This window comes from Nansenia antarctica, assembly GCF_963989245.1.
Source record: "Nansenia antarctica genome assembly, chromosome: 6".
Lineage (NCBI taxonomy): Eukaryota > Metazoa > Chordata > Actinopteri > Argentiniformes > Microstomatidae > Nansenia > Nansenia antarctica.
In genome coordinates, this window is record NC_137676.1 from 33,976,158 (window position 1) to 33,996,641 (window position 20,484).

Sequence of the window (20,484 nt, forward strand, 5' to 3'; positions counted from 1 at the left end):
CTGCAGCTCTGCGGAAGAGTCTGACAACGAGATTAATCACAGCAGGCAATCGTTACGAATAATCCTGATTCCCTACACACTGCACTGGGTAAATATGGGTTAGGATTAGCGTTATCCCAGTATTTCAAAACATTTAATCTAGATCAGAATGATGTTTACCATGTACAACTATGTGTCAACATCGATATTGCGCAGTTGACGTTTATGAGTTGTTGATACAGTAACTAAGCATACTATAATAATAAAAATCATGAAATCATATACAATACTATAATACTGAAATACCACCCAATTCATTGAAAAGTTCATACCCTGCCAAAAAAAGAAATAGAAAAAAGAATTGTCACACTGCATCAGATATGGAATTATTACTGCTTTATTAATCATTTGCTAATCCAAAAAGCAGACATTCAGCAACTTTTGAACATTGTAGCAGCGGGAATAGGTGAATTAACACTAAATTGGGTTTTTAACTCCACACCATGCATTCAGCTCTGAGTACAAGGATGCCGTTTCACTGGCGACTATATATTAGAGAGTTAATTTTTCACTGAGCTTCAAACCCAGCGGCACCTTGCTTAACAGAAACAGCTCTGGGAATGAATGGTCTGTAGGATGTTGTCCTTATTGATGGGGTGAAAGACCAAAACAAAGAAAGTAACGCCCCCCCCAAAAAAAGAAACAAAAAAACAAACCCAAAACAAAACCTGCCAGTGTAGTGTTGGGACAAATCAAGAAGAAAACAAAAACAATGTCAGAAAAGAGAAAGTATCCAAAGAAAGGATGCAGAGGCCCTTATCACTCAGTTATGATAAAACAGTTGTCACAGAGACAGTTGTCACGTTTCATTGCAGCAGGTGGAAGCAGTCACAAACCAGGATATTAATCAGGTTACCAAGGGAAGGCTTTACAAATAACACTTTGTTTTATTCTCCATCTGCTTTTGTAATTGATAAGAGAAACCTTCATATGCACAATCACATCAAAACACCACTGTTATCAGGGCTGGCCTTACACTCCGATGACCGTCAGGAACAATTGTTCTGACCAATCTGTGAAAGCCAAGGAGAATAGTGCATGACACAGAGCTCACCATCCTGTGACGTTTAGTAAAACCTGTCATTTTGAAGGCAAATACACCGTCATGAAAAAACTAATTTCAAACTTTAAACAAAAAAACTAAAATGTCACTCTTTATATGCAGTGATCCCAAAACATTGTTTTTGAGTTAATTGAAGATTGTACCTCAAACTTGACTTGTGGGGTCAGAACACGGTTCATGGTGAACTAAATGTTACAGAAACATTGTCATGAATGCATCCTCAAACTACACATAGAATCTCTGCTTTAAGAGTTAGATTTGAAGAGGACGTAAAGGGACATGACCAAAGTGGAGATTGTGAAACAGATCTGAGTGTGTGTGTGTGTGTGTGTGTGTGTGTGTGTGTGTGTGAGTGCAGTATGTGTGAGCGTGTGTGAGCGTGTGTGAGAGAGAGAGAGAGAAAGAGAAAGAGAGAGAGAGACACACAGAGTAGACAGAGTTTGGGGAGCCTGGGGCCCCAGTGGAGGGGTGTCCCTGGGGAGTGCCGTCTGCAGGGTCAATGTAGCGGCCAGCCTCCCCATGTGGGACACCTATTCAGGGACAGCCTGGACACTGATCCAGAGGGGTCAGGGGCGTCTGGGTGCCGTCAGGGCACAGAGTTCAACAAGTCTTGCAGGAAGAGGTCTGGGTCAGGAATGTCCGCCAGAAGTCCTGAAAACAACGGTTGAGAAAGAGTCAGACGCTTCGCTAACCGCCAGCCCGACCACGTTGCAGTGGAATGTGGGTATTGTCTACGCAAACAAGCACAACTGAACAACTTGCTATTTTAGCGCATTTCCACAAAAATATGTGACAGCAGCCGGTGATGGCGGGCAACCGATCAAAATGTTCAGACTTTTATTCAGAATAAAAGTCAATACATTTCAACGTGTGTGTGTCTGTTTGTTGTGTGTGTGTTTGTTTGTTTGTTGTGTGTGTGTGCCTGCCTGTGTATGGGTGTTTGTTGTGTGTGTGTGTGAGCCTGTGTATGGGTGTGTGTCGCACGTGTGTGTGTGTGTGTGTGTGTGCGTGAGTCGTCTGTCCACACTGACCTACGACGTCCATGTACTCGGAGAAGGACTCTGCGGTCATGAGCTCGTCCTGGAAGGCCCTGAGCACCCTCTCCGACGCCTCGTAGATGGGCATGTCGTTATGCCTCACGTACTCGGCCAGCGAGAAGGACCAGCCTCCCTCTGTGTTGCTGGTGGGCACTTTCTGTTAGGGGAGGAAGGAGGGAAGACAGGGAGGAGGGAGAGAAGAGAGGGGAGAAGGGAGGGAAGAGAGGGAGGAGGGAGGAGAGAGGGAAGAGAAGCGGCATCTGAGTAAAATAGGAACCCCTGCCGTCAAACCGCACACGGGGACGATTCACCAAACGCTGAACGTCAGGGAACATTTCAGGTGTTCAGATCAGACGTGATGTCTATTGACGTCACGTAGAACACTTTCCTATTCAAACAAAAGCGTGGTGTTTGGGAAGTGTCATAGCTCTGAGAAAAGCCGTACCCTAAACATGTCGTAGATGAGGTCCACCAGGCCCCAGAAGAGCAGAGGGGAGCGGTAGACGGCGTACTCCTTGGCTGACTTATCTGTGAGTCTGAAAGGAGGAAGACGAAAAGGAAGGGGGGGGGGGGAGAAAGAGAACGTAGCATCAGAGGTCATCCTAGATGAACATCAACAGAGGGCGTGGCCGTACGGGAGTCACAACCAACGACAGACCTAATGAGATGAAACCGACAGACAGACAGACCTGTGCCTTTACTGTCCTCTACTTGGATAAGTCACTTTAAATCAACGTGAAAATCCTCAGAAGCATACAAGCGTTCATCTGGGTCACCAACAAAAGGGGAAACAGATTGAATTCTCTCTGTCGTTTAAACAGTTATGTTCCCTCATCCTCCACAGTGCCCCTCTGTAGAGATTGTCAGCTTCAATTCAATGTTTTACCATTTTAGAAAAGCACAAAACGTTTTAAAACACATACACACACAACTCAAGTCTTTGCCTGCGTTCGTAAATTCGCTCTGGAAATCTGACCGGCGCTCACGGAATACGCCTCGTCCGATCGAACGACCCGGTCCCCTTTACGACGCTGAACCCAGTGTTGCGCTCCAGTGTCTCTCAGAGCGAATTTTTACGAACGCACCCTTTCGTTAACCCCTTCGTTACTGAACGTGACGTTAAGGTGCGTGTCCCTACTTGTTGGTGCAGACCACGGAGACCTTGCGGGCGTGCACCGACACCAGCAGCCGGCGCAGGAAGTGCATGCGTGAGGTCCTCCAGCGCTCGGGAGGCAGGATGTGCATGGCCAGCACGGTGAAGTAGTGGGGGCCCTCCACCTCGTAGGAGCTCTCCACCCACTTCTCACACGGCTGCTCCAGGAAGACCTGCAGCGTCTTCTCCTCCCGGGACGTGGCCCTGGTACTGCAGGAGGAGGAGGAGGGGGGAGAGGGAGGGAGGGGGGGGGGGTGGAGAGAGGGAGGGAGGGAGAGAGGGAGCGGGGGGAGAGAGGGAGGGAGGGGGGGGAGAGAGAGAGAGAGGGAGGGAGGGGGGAGAGAGAGAGAGGGAGGGAGGGAGGGGGAAGAGAGAGAGAGGGAGGGGGGAGAGAGAGGGAGGGAGGGTGGAGAGAGGGAGGGAAGGAGGGGGGGGAGGGAGAGAGGGGGGGAGGGAGAGAGGGAGGGGGGAGGGAGAGAGGGAGGGGGGAGGGAGAGAGGGAGGGGGGATGGAGAGAGGGAGGGAAGGAGGGGGGGAGGGAGAGAGGGAGGGAGGGAGTGAGAGGGAGGAAGGGGGGGAGGGAGAGAGGGAGGGGGGAGGGAGCGGGGGGAGAGAGGGAGGGAAGAGAGAGGGAGGGAGGGGGGGGAGAGAGAGGGAGGGGGGGTGGAGAGAGGGAGGGAAGGAGGGGGGGGAGGGAGAGAGGGAGGGAGAGAGGGAGGGAGAGAGGGAGCGGGGGGAGAGAGGGAGGGAGAGAGAGGGAGGGGGGGGGGAGAGAGAGGGAGGGAGGGGGGAGAGAGAGAGAGAGGGGGAGGGAGGAGAGAGAGAGGGAGGGGGGAGAGAGAGAGAGGGAGGGAGGGGGGAGAGAGAGAGAGGGAGGGAGGGGGGAGAGAGAGAGAGGGAGGGAGGGGGGAGAGAGAGAGAGGGAGGGAGGGGGGAGAGAGAGAGAGGGAGGGAGGGGGGAGAGAGAGAGAGGGAGGGAGGGGGGAGAGAGAGAGAGGGAGGGGGGAGAGAGGGAGAGAGGGGGGGGAGAGAGAGAGATGAGAGAGAGAGGGTGGAGGGGGGGAGAGAGAGAGGGTGGGAGGGAGGGGGGGAGAGAGAGAGGGTGGGAGGGGGGGGGGGAGAGAGAGAGGGTGGGAGGGGGGAGAGAGAGAGAGAGAGAGAGAGAGAGAGAGAGAGAGAGAGAGAGAAATGAAAATGTTAACAGTCCAAATGTAAAAAATATAATATAATAATCAATGACTCTGACCCATCCCTACTCTGTACCCCCGACTTACTCTGGTACTCATGCAAGCTTGTATTAAGACATATTATTAGTCGTTGCCATTACATTTCTACATGTCCTTCATTTACTGAATTTTGGAAGTTCAACACCCCAACCGAATTGATTAGGATTGATTCAACGTGGTCTTGACTGACGGCATCCCGTCTGGAAGCGGCGGCGTTAGCGCCCAGAGGGGAGACGATCAACTGAACTGAACGCCGATCACGCAGAATTGCTTCTGAACACACTAGAACAGCCATGGGTGGGGGTCATTAACACTAGAACAGCCGTGGGTGGGGGTCATTAACACTAGAACAGCCATGGGGGTCATTAACACTAGAACAGCCATGGGTGGGGGTCATTAACACTAGAACAGCCGTGGGTGGGGGTCATTAACACTAGAACAGCCATGGGTGGGGGTCATTAACACTAGAACAGCCATGGGTGGGGGTCATAACACTAGAACAGCCATGGGTGGGGGTCATAACACTAGAACAGCCATGGGTGGGGTCATTAACACTAGAACAGCCATGGGTGGGGGTCATTAACACTAGAACAGCCATGGGTGGGGGTCATTAACACTAGAACAGCCATGGGTGGGGGTCATTAACACTAGAACAGCCATGGGTGGAGTCATTTAGAACAGCCATGGGTGGGGGTCATTAACACTAGAACAGCCATGGGTGGGGGTCATTAACACTAGAACAGCCATGGGTGGGGGTCATTAACACTAGAACAGCCATGGGTGGGGGTCATTAACACTAGAACAGCCATGGGTGGGTCATTAACACTAGAACAGCCATGGGTGGGGTCATTAACACTAGAACAGCCATGGGTGGGGTCATTAACACTAGAACAGCCATGGGTGGAGTCATTAAAACTAGAACAGCCATGGGTGGGGTCATTAACACTAGAACAGCCATGGGTGGGGGTCATTAACACTAGAACAGCCATGGGTGGGGGTCATTAACACTAGAACAGCCATGGGTGGGGGTCATTAACACTAGAACAGCCATGGGTGGGGTCATTAACACTAGAACAGCCATGGGTGGGTCATTAACACTAGAACAGCCATGGGTGGGGTCATTAACACTAGAACAGCCATGGGTGGGGTCATTAACACTAGAACAGCCATGGGTGGGGTCATTAACACTAGAACAGCCATGGGTGGAGTCATTAACACTAGAACAGCCATGGGTGGGGTCATTAACACTAGAACAGCCATGGGTGGGGTCATTAACACTAGAACAGCCATGGGTGGGGTCATTAACACTAGAACAGCCATGGGTGGAGTCATTAACACTAGAACAGCCATGGGTGGAGTCATTAACACTAGAACAGCCATGGGTGGGGGGCATTTGACCCTACGAGTAAATCCTTTTTTATATCTTTGCACTCGATCAAAGTTCAGGACCCTCCTTTCATGACCTTTCCTAGATATGTGCGTTCTACCACCCAGTATCCTTACATTTTCAAAATCACATCAGGATAAGCTAGTATGAAGCTATTTTGCAGTTTTTCTGTGTAGGAGGCAGGCGAATTTACAAGGACGGCCAACTAGTGGTCGTTGTGTGTAAGTAGCAGCTTCCCGTTGTGAAGACTATGGTCATTTGACCCCCGAGGAGGCGACTCATATAGTAGGTCAAATAGGCGCGGCTGTTCTAGTGTTAAACGCATCAGGAAGTGACAACGACGCTGTGTGTCAGGTGACAGAGCGGTACGTACGTGTTGAGCACGTAGAGCACCGTGTGGATGATGTAGGGGATGAGGTGGATGTTGCTCTCGCGCCCTCCGCCCCCCGTGTCCACGCTGAAGGACTGCTCCGTGGCGAAGCGCAGGAAGAGCAGCTTGGTGTCGTGGATGTTGAGCTGGTAGGTGGGCTCCCGCTGGCCCGTGCACTCCTGCAGATATGTGTTGTGTCTGGGGGGGAGAGGCGGGGGTTAAAAGGGGAGGGGCTAGAAATTGCCCTAATTCAGAATCAGAATTGCTTTTATTACTTCGATGTACGGATACAAGGAGTAAAACTTGCGGGTACAGGTTCAAATAGGCGTCAGCATTGCAGTAGAAATACAAAATCTAAATCCATAATAGAATAAGCAGGATATAAACAACAATCAATAAGAATAAGCGGGATAGAGACAACAATCAACAATGGCTGCAGGCCTATATACAGTAGCGTCAGAGCGTCAATAATAGAATAACTGAGAGTAGCTGAGCAGGCTGAATTTAGTTTGAGAATGGTGTGTGTGTGGTGTGCGTGTGTGTGTGTGTGTGTGTGTCAAGGTTTCCATTAGCAGGAAATCTAATTTAAAAAATGATTTCCTTGTTTCCTCTCCATCCATCCAATTCATGAATTCAATTTAATTTAAATGAACCCTCTGAATGTACAGAGCAGCAAGTAGCACTGACCCAAACCCTGATGTGTGTGTGTGTGTGTGTTACCGTGCGAGGCAGGTGGCGAAGGCAGATTCGGGGACGTGTGGCCCCCACACAGGGAGCAGCCCGTTGCACTTGGTGTTGGCATTCTGCAGGGCGGCGCTCTCCCACTCCTCTCTCCCACGGGCGAGTCTGACCAGAGAACAAGACAGAGAGGGTGAGAGTCTGACCAGAGAACAAGACAGAGAGGGTGAGAGTCTGACCAGGGAACAAGACAGAGAGGGTGAGAGTCTGACCAGGGAACAAGACAGAGAGGGTGAGAGTCTGACCAGAGAACAAGACAGAGAGGGTGAGAGTCTGACCAGGGAACAAGACAGAGAGGGTGAGAGTCTGACCAGAGAACAAGACAGAGAGGGTGAGAGTCTGACCAGAGAACAAGACAGAGAGGGTGAGAGTGACCAGAGAACAAGACAGAGAGGGTGAGAGTGACTAGAGAACAAGACAGAGAGGGTGAGAGTGACCAGGGAACAAGACAGAGAGGGTGAGAGTGACCAGGGAACAAGACAGAGAGGGTGAGTCTGACTAGAGAACAAGACAGAGAGGGTGAGAGTGACCAGGGAACAAGACAGAGAGGGTGAGAGTCTGACCAGAGAACAAGACAGAGAGGGTGAGAGTGACCAGAGAACAAGACAGAGAGGGTGAGCCTGGAACATGTCTCTCTGGGCCAGAGACCAGGGGAGGACAGGGGTCAGGTGCACAGAAGGATATACCGGCGCCGACGCTAGCATTCCGGACATTCCTGAGTAAACTCCACCGCTCGTTGTGTGCTCACTACCACAGGATAATGTCAGTGTTTCCTCTATATGCATTTATTCGTGGCGGGCCACGAATGAATTTCCTCCGCCACTAATTGATTCAGGCTGCGCAGAAAGGCAGCGAGTTATTATGACCGGAGAACAGAAAAAAAGCAGATTGAAGCTAGATTTAGGCCGCTTCCAGACCAACATTTCGTTACGATTTAGGGCGTAGTTATTTACAATATGTTACAATGTTGCAATTAACCTCGTCGTTTGTGTTCGCACTGCAATCGAGACTGAATCGACTCTCTCAACAGGCGCGCGGCGACGCGCTTTCAAAACAGTTTTGTGATTGGTCCGAATTTAGCGGGACATTTGGATTTCAGGAAATCCCTCTCCTCACTCTCTCTCTTAGCCCGTCGCCGGTGCCTTTAATCCCGTATCCTAATCGAAAATGCAACATCATCAGCGACGACTGTGGGTTATTGCATTTACTGCTGTTCTCTGGTTCATGTTCTTATACCAGTGCTCACTATAGAGTATTTTAAATGAACATTCGTAATGTATGTCTCTGATGATCATGGTCAACTAAATCAGCCTATTTTGTGAAACAAATAATGTTCCCGCTAATGGGTTAACCGAGCATTCTCGCACCTAACGTGCAAGCACCTAGCTTCGAACTATTCATAGCAATATGCGCGGGGCAAAAATAATCTATTGCCTCTAAAACCACCACGAACAGAACGGCGGAGGTACGGGTAAGCAGGGCTCATGTTGGTGTCATCAAAGGTAAGAGTTGGTTTTCTTTAACTCAGCTGATGCATTACCTTGCTGTTGTTGTTTACCGAATGCTCCATCTGACTGTCACACTGTGATTTTACTTGTGTAAACAGTTAATGAGTAACGTTAACCACTGGCCTACTTCGTATTGATCTTTCTGTGTGCGTGTGTAATGCGCGTTCCGCATGTTCCGCTGCAGCTGTAGGATATGTTGGTATTTGATCACCTTCTATATAAAATCACCTGCTCGGCTTTAATGACTTAACCGCTATTGAAGAAATTATAATTGTTGCCACCCTCTAGTTTTTGGTGAAATTACGTCTTTGTTTTAAGCGCCAGTGCGCGTTTTATGCGTGTGCACGCGAAAGAGGACCGCTCCGCCACTAATGTGAAAAATCCTGGAGGAAACACTGAATGTGCATCTTAAATTGGGAAGACAAATGTAATCGCCTCACGCTTGAATAGCATTACGGTTGACGCAGGCTCAATTGGTCAGCTATAGCGTTTATGTTGGCATGGCCATTTTATATTAAAACACCTGCTAGCATGCTAATTTCACGCGTAACTTCAGCAGGGTCCACGCAGTGGGAACCAGTGGTGTGCCCCTCTTTCCCAGTCACTCCCTGGCTTTAACTGTGCTTACTCAGGCCTGATGCCGGTACGTAAAACTCTGGCTTTCAGCCTCCACTACCCCCTGGTCCACATGACACCACGTGGGGCAAGGGGCTCAGTTTAGTTTTATCAATCAAGTGTTTTAGTTGAGGAGCGACCTTGGTGGAGGTCAGCATAATACTAGTTAGCTCGCTGTCACTACGCATCTTAAGTTACCAGAACCTGTTGGGGAAATCGAATGGATTTGAAATGTTCGCTGGTGTGTCTGAGAATGTCAAATGTACATTTGAGACAGTAATAGTTCAGTCAAATGACGTACAGTAGATACGAATCTGACAAACAGGTGACAGTCATCGTGGACCATATTAAAGTGGTGTCGTAGATACGTACCTGACAGCAGCCAGGTGACAGTCGTAGTGGACGATGTTAAAGTGCGAGACGGTACTGTAGCCCTGTTGCTTGCGGGGCTTGTTCTCAAAGTCCTCCAGAGCCACGCGCTTGGTGAAGGTGTAGATACCCAGGACCTTTGTAGGCTGGGGACACAAGACAGACAAGAGGAGTTGAAGAGCGGCTATCAGACACATCTTACAGCTGTGATGCATCGGAATTACACAACTGATAAATTAGGTTTTCAGTAGTAGTCTAGTCTAGTAAGTCTAGTAAGTCTAGTAAGTCTAGTACCACTTTCCATTAAAGCCTCGTACAAAACTGCAACTGTCTCTGTTATGTGTAAAAACAACAACAACCAGTTATGTCCACATTCACTATAGTTACCATAATGTTATTAAGTGCAACAAACGGCAATCCACACAGCAGTTCCACTATTACTTGACTGTTATTACTGTAAATGACTGAATATTAAAAAAAAGAAGAGATTGTGATTCAGGTACCTGGAACTTGTAGCCCTCCCTGCATATACAGCAGGTCAGGCCAGGCTCCTCGATCAACTCCTCCATCTGCTTCAGCAGGGACGTCTTGGTCACCACCTGACCCTTCTCATTGGTCTGAAACAGCAGAAAGGAAAACACAGAGTCACAATCAGAATCACAAGTCAAATTCGTTGGCTTTGGTTCCTTAACATTGACACTGCAGCATTCAGAGAGAAAAAGCACATTAAAGTAATGTAAGTAAGTCAAAAAGTAACCCTACATTGATAAAGTAATAAAGTGATGGATTTTACAGTGGCTTCAATTGTGCAAAAATGCTGTGCAGAGTATGACGATAACACTTTTGGGACTATTGAAGGCACTGTAAAAATCCATCACTTTATTAATGTAGGGTTACTTTTTTCACTTTCATCGTTAGGGTCTCTGTCGACAGGGACACGAACAATAGGGTTACTTTACGCCCCTAAAACACAGAAACGCTCAGTTGAGGTAGCGGCAAACTAGTCATGCTCAAACTGTCTGTGTTGTTTTCTCTCTCTCTCTCTCTCTCCCTCTATCCCCACATCACTCAAGAGCTCCCCCCAGAGGTCAAAACCTTGCAGACGGTCAGTGTGACCTGCTGACCCACCGTCATGCCCAGCGTCCCCAGGGCCTTCTGCCTCATGGCCATGGCCATGCGCTTCTTCTCCGAGCGCGTCTCCCTCCGCGCCGCGTCGATCTTCAGGTTGACCTCGGCGTGCTCCCGCAGGGCCTCCAGCAGGTTCTCGGCCAGTGTGCCGATGCCCTCGTCACTGGACACCTGCTCCAGCTTGTGCAGGTTGGTGATGGAGTCCGTGCCTATCAACGTCTGGGGAGAGGGAGGAGGGAAGGGGCGGGCCAGGGGAAGGGCTTGTTAGGAACAGTATTCACCCCCCTGCACATTTCATTGGTATATTTGATTGTTGATTGACATATACACTTGGTTTATTTACCTATGTAGGGGGGGTATGAGGTGTATTTACCTGTGTAGGGGGGGGGGTATGAGGTGTATTTACCTGTGTAGGGGGGGGGGGTATGAGGTGTATTTACCTGTGATGGGGGGGGGGGGTATGGGGTATATTTACCTGTGTAGGGGGGTGCTGTGTCGCCAAGCCACGGAGGAGTCTGAGGATGAAGGGTAACGCCGGACGAGAAAGGAACTTTTTCCAGACATCGGCGTCAAGACTGAGAAAAGAGAGATAAAGAGAGATCAGTTCAGCCTTCTGGGACGTGTTTGTTAAAGGGTTAATCCAGAAGAGAACACGAAGCGCAACTTACTTTTTGGCATTGGGGATATGTTTCTTCATGTAGTCCAGTGCACTTTGTGTGATCCCTTTCTGGAGGATCAGGTCTTTCAGCTGATGGCCATTGCTGTTGTTCTTGATCCCAGAAGCGATCTTGCAGAAGCTGTCTAGAAAGACCTTATCGTCTGCACTATGCTCCTCGTCATACCTTGAAAACACCGGGAAAAGTTTAAATGTCATAAACGAACTAAAATATGGACAGTTTTAATCCTGCGCAGCCACACTTTTTTAGCAAAATGTTCCAAGTAGTTGTTTTCTAGTCTTGTGGAGGAGCACCACGCATCAGCGGCACTTTGGGCCCAGTAAAAAATCCAATGGACCTATCGCTAAGCCACGCCCCAAAATAGAAATTGTCCAATCATATCACAGCAAACGTCACTACAGGCAGAAAACTCGGACAAACAACTCACTGATATCTTTTTTTTTAAATTTGTTTTTTTTCAGATTTTATCCCAATTTTCACCCAATTTGGTATCCAATTGAACCCAACCTAGCATCCAATTATCCCCTGCCTATTGCGTAGGATCCGCCGCACGACCCCGTGGCCGGCAGCCCCAGAGGAGACCGCCAGGCAGACTAGCTGACTGGCTCCTCGAGCCCAGCACCGTTATTCCGGCACCCCAGGGGCGCTGTTGCGCGACGGATCCTTGTCCGGAAATATTCCTATACCGCCCTCGGGAGCGGCCGCTCAATATGCCGCTCCCTGTATGTGCCCCGGCCATATCCGGGTCTGGCGAGCTGGGATTCGATCCCAGTCCCCGGTGGGCAGCTTGCACTAGTGGCTAGTGCTTAACTCACTGATATCTGATGGTGAAAAGCTTCTAGACAAAATATTCTTGTCATCTTTAAAAAACATGTCTATTACTTGCTGTGGTAAATCAGAAATCAGAAATGTGCCAACTCCCGCCATTGTAAGTCATTGAATGTCATTCAGTCACGGTCGGTCAGTGAGTCATTGAAGCGTTGTTTGTTTGTTTGTCCGAGTTTTCAAAGGGGGCGTGGCTTAGCGATAGGTCCATTCATTTTAGTTACTGAAATAAATCAACACTATTTCTGTATGAAACAAACTCTTTTCAAATGTATTTAATTTTGCCCCCCGATGCTAGCTAGTTACACTGTTAGTAATATACAAATGCAAACCCCCCGGATTAAACACGACGCCTCGGAAAGGCAGTGGTGCGATCGTGCACGAACCCAACCCTTTACCCAACCCTTTACCCAACCCTTTAGCCAACCCTTTACCCAACCCTTTACCCAACCCTTTACCCAACCCTATAGTGTTCAGGAAAGCAGCGAGCGAGCGCCTTACTTGTCAAAGCTGCAGCAGGGTTTGAAGCGTTCTACCAAGATGCGCATCTTCTCCAGCTCTCCGAAGGACAGGTAAGGGATGATGCGCAGCAGGCCTTGCAGGACGCTGGGGTTGGAGCGCACGAAGGGCGTGTTGATCTGGTCCAGCAGCATCACCAGCTGGTCCTTGTCTCCCGTCAGCAGCAGGTTCCCCTGGAGAAGACGCATTCCCTCCAAAATCACTTTTATAGTGGACAGTGTATTTCTGAATAGACAGTCTTTAATAGTCTATAATTTGATGTTTATAAAGGACCTTGTCGTGGGGGGGGGGGGGGGGGGGGTGTTAAATTCGAGGTGCCAGGATCAGATTGTGATCTGCCTATGCCGACTAGGGGTGCAACGGTTCTCGGTTTTATATTAAACCAGTTTATTATATATAAATAGTATAAAAAAAATTCTCCTTACGCACAAAAACGGGTTCATACCGAGCCGATAGCCAACTGAACCGTGGACCAACTGAACCGTGGACCAACTGAACCCTGAACCCTGAAGCCTTACCTTGTCTTCTGAGATCTCGGCGTTGGCCTCGTCCAGAATGATCTCCATGATGCTGAGGACCTGCTCGGCGATGGAGGCCCCTCCGTTGTCCTTACTCTCTTGCTCTGCCACCAAAGCCTGAAAAACAGCACACAAAATCAGTTTTGAGTGCATTGAATTTACCTCCAAACCTGGTCTAACCGTAACCCAACAAGTAGTGACAGTGCAACGAAAGCCGTGCTACTGTCGGAAACACAGGAACGCCCGGGAGGAGTATTGGTCACAAAACGGATTTGGAACGTGACATTTAACCCGAGGACAGCCATGTCTATTTCACCTACTCTTTGCACCGCCTCCGGGGTCAAATGACCATTGTCTTTAGAATGGGAATCTGCTACTTGCACACAACGATCACTAGTTGGCGCGTCTTGTAAATTAGCCTGCCTCCTACATAGAAAAACTGCAAACTAGCTTTATACTAGCTTATCCTGATGTGATTTTGAAAACGTAAGGATACTGGGTGGTAGAACGCACATATCTAGGAAAAGTCATGAAAGGAGGGTCCTGAAATCACTCACAGGGTCAAATGACCCCACCCACGGCTGTTCTAGTGTTAAGCGACTGTTGCGAATCTGTATCGTCACCTTCTAAACAGCAGTGATGCCCCTGCATGAACAGTTTTGATACAGAGAAACACACACACACACACACACACGCACACACACACACACACACACACACACACACACACACACACACACACACACACACTTCCTCAGCTAGTGAGCCAGTGGCGGTACTCACCAGGTTGAGAGTTCCCAGCATGACGTTGAGGGTGTTCATCTCTGGTTTGACCAGCTGCTGTCTGTTGATCTTCACCTTCACACAGTAACTGAAGAGCTTCAGCAGCACCTGGGCAGGGAGAGGGGGGGGGGTATTCTCTGTAATGTCTGTCAATTAGGATCACTGGTGACACTTCACATGAACGCTACAGGAAGTCCACCTGGATTAGCATTGGTGGTTCTGACTGGCTGACATTGTGAGTCCCTTGGTGATCGTCAAACAGTGAGCTGTGTGTACGACCGTGCTGCCTCTATTGTTTTGTCTATCCGTTTCATCCCCTTGTACAGCGTCCTTGGGTTTTTGAAAGGCGCTATATAAATTAAAGTTATTATTATTACTATTATTGCTTCTAACGAACGCTTAAAATGTGTGTGCCAACCTTGTTTGTGAGCTTCCGAACAGCAACGACCACTTTTCAGTAGTGGTGTGGTTATTCAATGACGAGGGGTAAGGTATCACGTCAGATAGCATCGAACCGCCCCTGTCACGCTTCAGGTTTCGTATTTCTGGTTCTAGTTCAAGTCTTCGTGGCGCTGATACTGGTACACTTCTAACAGACATGACGTGTTCGCAAAGGAGTTTCGGTGTTGTTTTCTTTTGCACAAAAATGTTGCCTCATGTCTTTTTGGGGTGGACATGATCAACATTGGTAATCAGATTTTGTAGCTCATGCTCTATGTTGCAAAGCCCAAGCACATGACGATCAGACATTTCAACAGCCTAGAGGTTAGAGAGGCCGGCTAGCAATCGGAAGGTCGCCGGTTCGATCCCCGCCTCCGGAGGGAGCTGCATGTGCCCTTGAGCAAGGCACTTAACCCCTAATTGCTCCAGGAGCGCCGACTATGGCTGACCCTGTGCCTAGAGGAAAACAATGGACCTATCGCTAAGCCACGCCCCCTTTGACAACTCGGACAAACAAACAACGCTTCACTGACAGTGACTGACTGACCGACTGCATGACATTCAATGACTTACAATGGCGGGAGTTGCCAAATTTCTGATTTACCACAGCAAGTAATAGACATGTTTTTTAAAGATGACAAGAATATTTAGTCTAGAAGCTTTTCACCATCAGATATAAGCAAATTGTTTGTCCGAGTTTTCTGCCTGTAGTGACCTTTTGCTGTGATATGATTGGACAATTTCTATTTTGGGGCGTGGCTTAGCGATAGGTCCATTCCAACAATTGATAGACAAGTTGATTGCATGGGAAATAAAGCCTTCTGCTTATGAACATGGAGACGCAGCGCCGTGACTCACTGTGAGCAGGTGTCTTCCCTGTTTGAAGTCCTTGATCCCAGACAGCCTGCTGAGCATGCACTCTAACCCCCCACACTGGGCCATCACTCCAGCCATCTTGTAGACCTCCTCATCATCCTCCTCTTCATCTGCAGAGGGACAGCATGACGGTTAATCCGCAACATCACTTAAACACTGTAAATAAACTGTAACATCACTTAAACACTGTAAATAAACTGTAGCATCACTTAAACACTAAATAAACTGCTTTTTATTTGACTGTAGTTTGTAGCTAACACTCCTGGGATTTACTGCAAATGGTTGCGGTAACTACAAATACCTGGTACCTTAAATACCTGGTACTTCAAATACCTGGTACTTCAAATACCTGGTACTTCAAATACCAAATACCTGGTACTTCAAATACCTGGTACTTCAAATAATTCAACACAAGTAATTGCTAATTGGTCGTTAATCAACGACTCCCAAAATCATTGTCAAATGAATGTAATTATTTGCCAACTACAATCTTATTAAAAATATGAATTAAATAAATAAGTTCAAACAAGGTAAAAAGCAGTCTGGTCAGTAAGAGCCCGTCCTACCTGTGGTCGAGTCCAGCGACTCTATGAACTCCTCTGTGGCGTCTCCCAGTAGACCTCTCATGCGATATATGATCCTCATCGGCTCACCCTGACAAAGAAACCAGCGCACTGTTAACCACCACACTTTGCTAACCACGGCTATGAATACAATGCTAGGCAACACTGAAGGGTTCAGAACAAACTACTGTAAAACGTCAATTAACACAGGGTTGTCGCACATATTTCAGCAAAAAGAAAAATCCACTTTTCCAGGCGTACGTTTTCAGACTGCTCAGGTGATTTGTGTTTTGGTATCTGTCAAAAAATTGCATGTAGTGTGTGATCTGCTTCATGACCTTGAAATGTGTCAATATTTTATTCCAGACCTGCGTATGAAGCCTGGGGACAATTCACTTGTACCCTCTGTTTAATTGAGGTTTTCCTGTGATTGGTGGAAATGCCTTGTCTCTCACCTCATTGGTGGTGCACCACACCTTCTTGTAGACCTCAGCGACGGCCAGATCCAGACTGATGATCTTGTTGTTCACCAGAAGCTGTGGGAAATGGAGAAGGAAAACATTAGCAGATGGTGTAGAACAGTTCTTATCTCACTTAATGACAGGAAAAACTAAGGCAGCACAGCGCTAGCTAGTCTATCCATCCATCCATCCATCCATCTAGTGACAGTTGTCGACTGCTAGTTCCGGTACTTCTATCCCTCAAAGGTCGATAGAACATCCTCTCAAACCACATATGTGCTAACAATGACCTAGTGTACCTCCATGCTGCCTTCCTAGCAGAGTTCCCACACCTTCTGAAACATCAAATTCAAGCACCTTTCAAGCACCTTTCAAGACTCAATTCCCTCAAATTCAAGGACCCAACACGGCATAGTTTGACAGATCTAGATGATAATTTATATAATAGGAACTATCTGCTCACAGACAACAATTAAAAAGAGAGAGAGAGAGAGAGAGAGAGAGAGAGAGAGAGAGAGAGAGAGAGAGGGGAATTCAAGCACTTTCAATGACCCATGTCTATTTTCAAAACTTTTAAGACCTTGATTTCTTTTTCTCAAATTCACAAACTTTCAAGGATTTCAAGGACCTGTGGGAATCCTGTCCTAGGCAGGCCTACTGTACCTCCATGCTGCCTTCCTAGTCTACTGTACCTCCATGCTGCCTTCCTAGAGTCTACTGTACCTCCATGCTGCCTTCCTAGTCTACTGTACCTCCATGCTGCCTTCCTAGAGCCTACTGTACCTCCATGCTGCCTTCCTAGAGTCTACTGTACCTCCATGCTGCCTTCCTAGTCTACTGTACCTCCATGCTGCCTTCCTCGAGCCTACTGTACCTCCATGCCACTGTCGTCCTCCAGCAGAGCCACCAGGTCACAGTCCTGGCAGATCTTGTTCTTGATGTCCCTCATGAGGGGGCCGATCCCCGGCTCGTTGCTGCTGTAGGGGTTCCCCGGCATGCGGCCCTGCAGGAAGTCCTCCTGCTGCGGGTCCTTCTCTAGCGTCACAAAGAACTCTGTCACCTCGTTCTCCTCCTGAGGGGTGGAGAAGAAGAGCAAGATATTCAGCCATGGAATTCGTTTTTTAGTCATTTATCCATCCTGGATCGATGTCCACCAGAGCTGTTGCCTGTGAATTGAATGTTCATTTCCCTACCATAAGCCGTCTCCAATAAAACGTCCATTTGTAATTCTCGGAAACACCTTTGGAGACGGCCCACGGTAAAGAAATGAACATTCGATTCACTGACAACAGCTCTGGTGGACATTCCTGCCAATTGAACTCTCCCTGAAAACTTGTGACATCTGTGGCATTGTGCTGTGTAAACTAAACAAAACTACACATTTTAAAACGACACATTTTAGAGTGGCCTTTTATTGTGACCAGCCTCAGGCACATCCGTGCAATAATCAGGCTGTCTGTGGATGGATTATGTCGGCAAAGGACATGGTACTTCAAATACCTGGTACTTCAAATACCTGGTAAAGTGCTCACTAACACAGATTTAAACAAATTTGAGAACACAATTTGAGAGGTCTTTCGTGTCCATAGAAAAAAGTCTTAGGTCTCTGATTTCAACTCCTGAAAAAAATCGCAAAAAGTGTTGCATTTATATTTTTGTTCAGTGTATATTAACACATGTATGTCCCATTGAGATTAAACAATCTCTTTTACAACGCAATGCGTGCCGAGAAATGTGTAGTGTGAAAAGACAGGGAGGGATCAGAAAGCCCACTCACAGGGTAGATGATGCTGCAGAGTCTCTCAAAGATAAACACTGGCGTGCGGTAGTCGTCCAGGTTGTACCGCTTGGCTGTCTCGATGCACACAGCCATGAAGGCCTTGGTTTCTGACTCCGTCCCTGAAAATGGAAAAAAACAAAAACAAACGTTGGCAACTCAGAGAACACTGACCTTTAGACACATACCGTATATATATATATATATGTATATATATATATATATATATATGTACCTTTATTGGACAGACCGTATATCTGTCCAATAAAATGAAAAATGGAGAGTGGGAAAAAAGAAAAAAAAAGAAAAGAAGAGCATGTGGGTGTGCAGACCTGTGGTCATGTCCTCCAGCATCTCCAGCAGCATGTCCTGGGTCTCGTCGATCAGCTTGGTGCGCTGCACCACCAGCTTCCTCAGACACAGGTACCCGTTGAGCACCGTGCCCACCAACCTGCTCTTGAAGTGGCGCTTGATGGACTCCACCTCCACGAAGGAGGACAGCAGGGCTGCAGGAGAGACAGAGACAGACACACACTGTGTCAATCACACCCGCTACTAGTTTGTTTTTGGTCAGTATACTTTTGCGGGCCAAACTAATTGTTGCTAACTGTTAGGGTCTAACGATAGTGAAATGCATCTAGTCGTTAAAAAAAACAGCCCATCAGAAACAGGAAAGCTAAAGATGCAGTTGCAGTTGCATTTCCCCCTCCGTTCGGAGTGTATGCCCAGGGAATGCCAGTCACTTAAAACCCCCCAAGTTGTTCTGTTGGAGGGTTGAAGGTTTCCGTACCAGTCAGACTCTTGAGAGCGTAGCCCTGTTGCAGGTCGGTGCTCAGAGTAGCTTCCTCCAAGGCCAGCAGGTTGGCGATTTCCTAAAGGGACAGAAGTGTTGTAAATACATCCAAAATCTCTCTACATCAAGAGAGACATCATTTTCTTCCTGTATATCGTATTCTTACAGATTGCTTTTATTATTATTTCCTTTTTTATTTCAATATTTATATATATATATAAAATTATTTGCGGCCCAAGCATACCTGTGGGTGGGGGGGGGTAAAAAAAAAAAAAAAAAAAAAAAATGTGTAAACAAAGACTGCTATTACTTCTTTAATTAATTAATTAAATTAATTAACTTCTTGTCACTTGCCACTGACTGCTGTTAGCAATAAAAAGATTTGTAAAAAAAATAAAAAAAATAAAAATATATAAATATAGATATTTATAATGACCGGAAAAAAGCAGGGTGACGCTTCGTGGCGGTTTGAAAGAGTACCTTGGTGATGAGGTTGCCAACGTAAGGCAGGACGCCGCGGGCGGCGAGGTACACCTTCCACTGGGCTGGCTTGATGAGCTTCTGGTACAGACCCAGGTACTCCGCCGCACACTCCCCCGCGATGCTCAACTCGTCCAGGTAACTGACAACACACAGACACACACAGACACCCACACACACACAGACACACACACACACACACACACACACACACACAGACACACAGACACACAGACACACAGACACACAGACACACACACACACACACACACAGACACACCTCGATTAGAACAACAGTTCGACAGCTGAACCTGGAGGCTGTGCAGTAAACCGGGGGGCTGGCCGGGGGGCTCTACTACCAGCAGTGTTTTTCCAGATGGGTGACTCACCTCGTGAGGAGGTCTAGCACCTGTTGCTTGCGGCTGGGGATGGAGGTCAGAGCCTCTACGATGGTGCAGGCTGCCTGCCTGGCTGCCTGGGTAGCAGGGGTGAACAGCACCTGGAAGAGGGGATGACGGTAGAGCTCAACACCCGGCGTTGCCAGAAGGACTCGGGAGACAAGAGCAGCATTTCAACACTTTCTTGGGGAAATCGTTTAAAAAGTTGACCGCTGTATGGCAAGAAACAGAGAGAGAGAGAGAGAGAGAAAGAGGGTCCTTACCTGACGCAGCCAGTTGTTGTGGCCCAGTTTGAGCAGGCGAGGGAAGAGGCCCTCGGTCCTGGACCTCATGAACTGCTTCCACTTCCACACATACTTCTCCAGCAGGTACTGCCTGCGCACCTCCACCTTGTTCTGGGGCTTGGAGACCGTCTCCTGACCTGAGAAGGACAACAAGGGGGGGAAAAAACTGCATTAAAAAAAAGCCTCTCTGGAGGTGTTCTCTTCCTGGAAGCTGCCTCAGGGGACCACAGAGAGCCAATACATGGACATGCACTCACATCTTGCTGGAAGGCACTTTTTCCAGGCTTCATAAGAGGCTTTGGGGTCCTTCTTGAGCCAGAGCTGGGCTTGTGCGTGGATCTCATTGCTGTAGGGCTTGACTGTCGTCAGGGACTCCACTGCAGCATCCTAATTAAAGCCGGACACACAAAACTGGTGAGGCTGACATCCCGGTGTGTGCTTTCGTGTGCGTGTGTG

At 48.0% G+C, this 20,484-nt stretch overlaps 1 protein-coding gene across 1 annotated transcript in view; it reads right to left on the reverse strand.

Annotated features, from left to right (window-relative positions):
- Positions 1-424: 424 nt before the first annotated feature.
- ubr4 (ubiquitin protein ligase E3 component n-recognin 4) overlaps positions 425-20,484 on the reverse strand; it is a gene marked incomplete at its 5' end in the record, with an annotated part of 98,586 nt that continues 78,526 nt past the window's right edge. Inside the window, 25 exons of the mRNA XM_080534371.1 lie at positions 425-1,753; positions 2,134-2,296; positions 2,585-2,675; positions 3,278-3,502; positions 6,279-6,473; positions 6,996-7,121; positions 9,509-9,651; positions 10,009-10,122; positions 10,634-10,852; positions 11,109-11,208; positions 11,302-11,475; positions 12,637-12,827; positions 13,173-13,289; positions 13,956-14,063; positions 15,255-15,382; positions 15,839-15,926; positions 16,291-16,371; positions 17,171-17,368; positions 18,074-18,195; positions 18,406-18,579; positions 18,864-18,945; positions 19,347-19,488; positions 19,736-19,845; positions 20,008-20,165; positions 20,286-20,415. Coding sequence (XP_080390497.1) covers positions 1,689-1,753; positions 2,134-2,296; positions 2,585-2,675; positions 3,278-3,502; positions 6,279-6,473; positions 6,996-7,121; positions 9,509-9,651; positions 10,009-10,122; positions 10,634-10,852; positions 11,109-11,208; positions 11,302-11,475; positions 12,637-12,827; positions 13,173-13,289; positions 13,956-14,063; positions 15,255-15,382; positions 15,839-15,926; positions 16,291-16,371; positions 17,171-17,368; positions 18,074-18,195; positions 18,406-18,579; positions 18,864-18,945; positions 19,347-19,488; positions 19,736-19,845; positions 20,008-20,165; positions 20,286-20,415 — 3,444 coding nt within the window. The 3' untranslated portion in view covers positions 425-1,688. The remainder of the gene's footprint in view (positions 1,754-2,133; positions 2,297-2,584; positions 2,676-3,277; positions 3,503-6,278; positions 6,474-6,995; positions 7,122-9,508; positions 9,652-10,008; positions 10,123-10,633; positions 10,853-11,108; positions 11,209-11,301; positions 11,476-12,636; positions 12,828-13,172; positions 13,290-13,955; positions 14,064-15,254; positions 15,383-15,838; positions 15,927-16,290; positions 16,372-17,170; positions 17,369-18,073; positions 18,196-18,405; positions 18,580-18,863; positions 18,946-19,346; positions 19,489-19,735; positions 19,846-20,007; positions 20,166-20,285; positions 20,416-20,484) is intronic.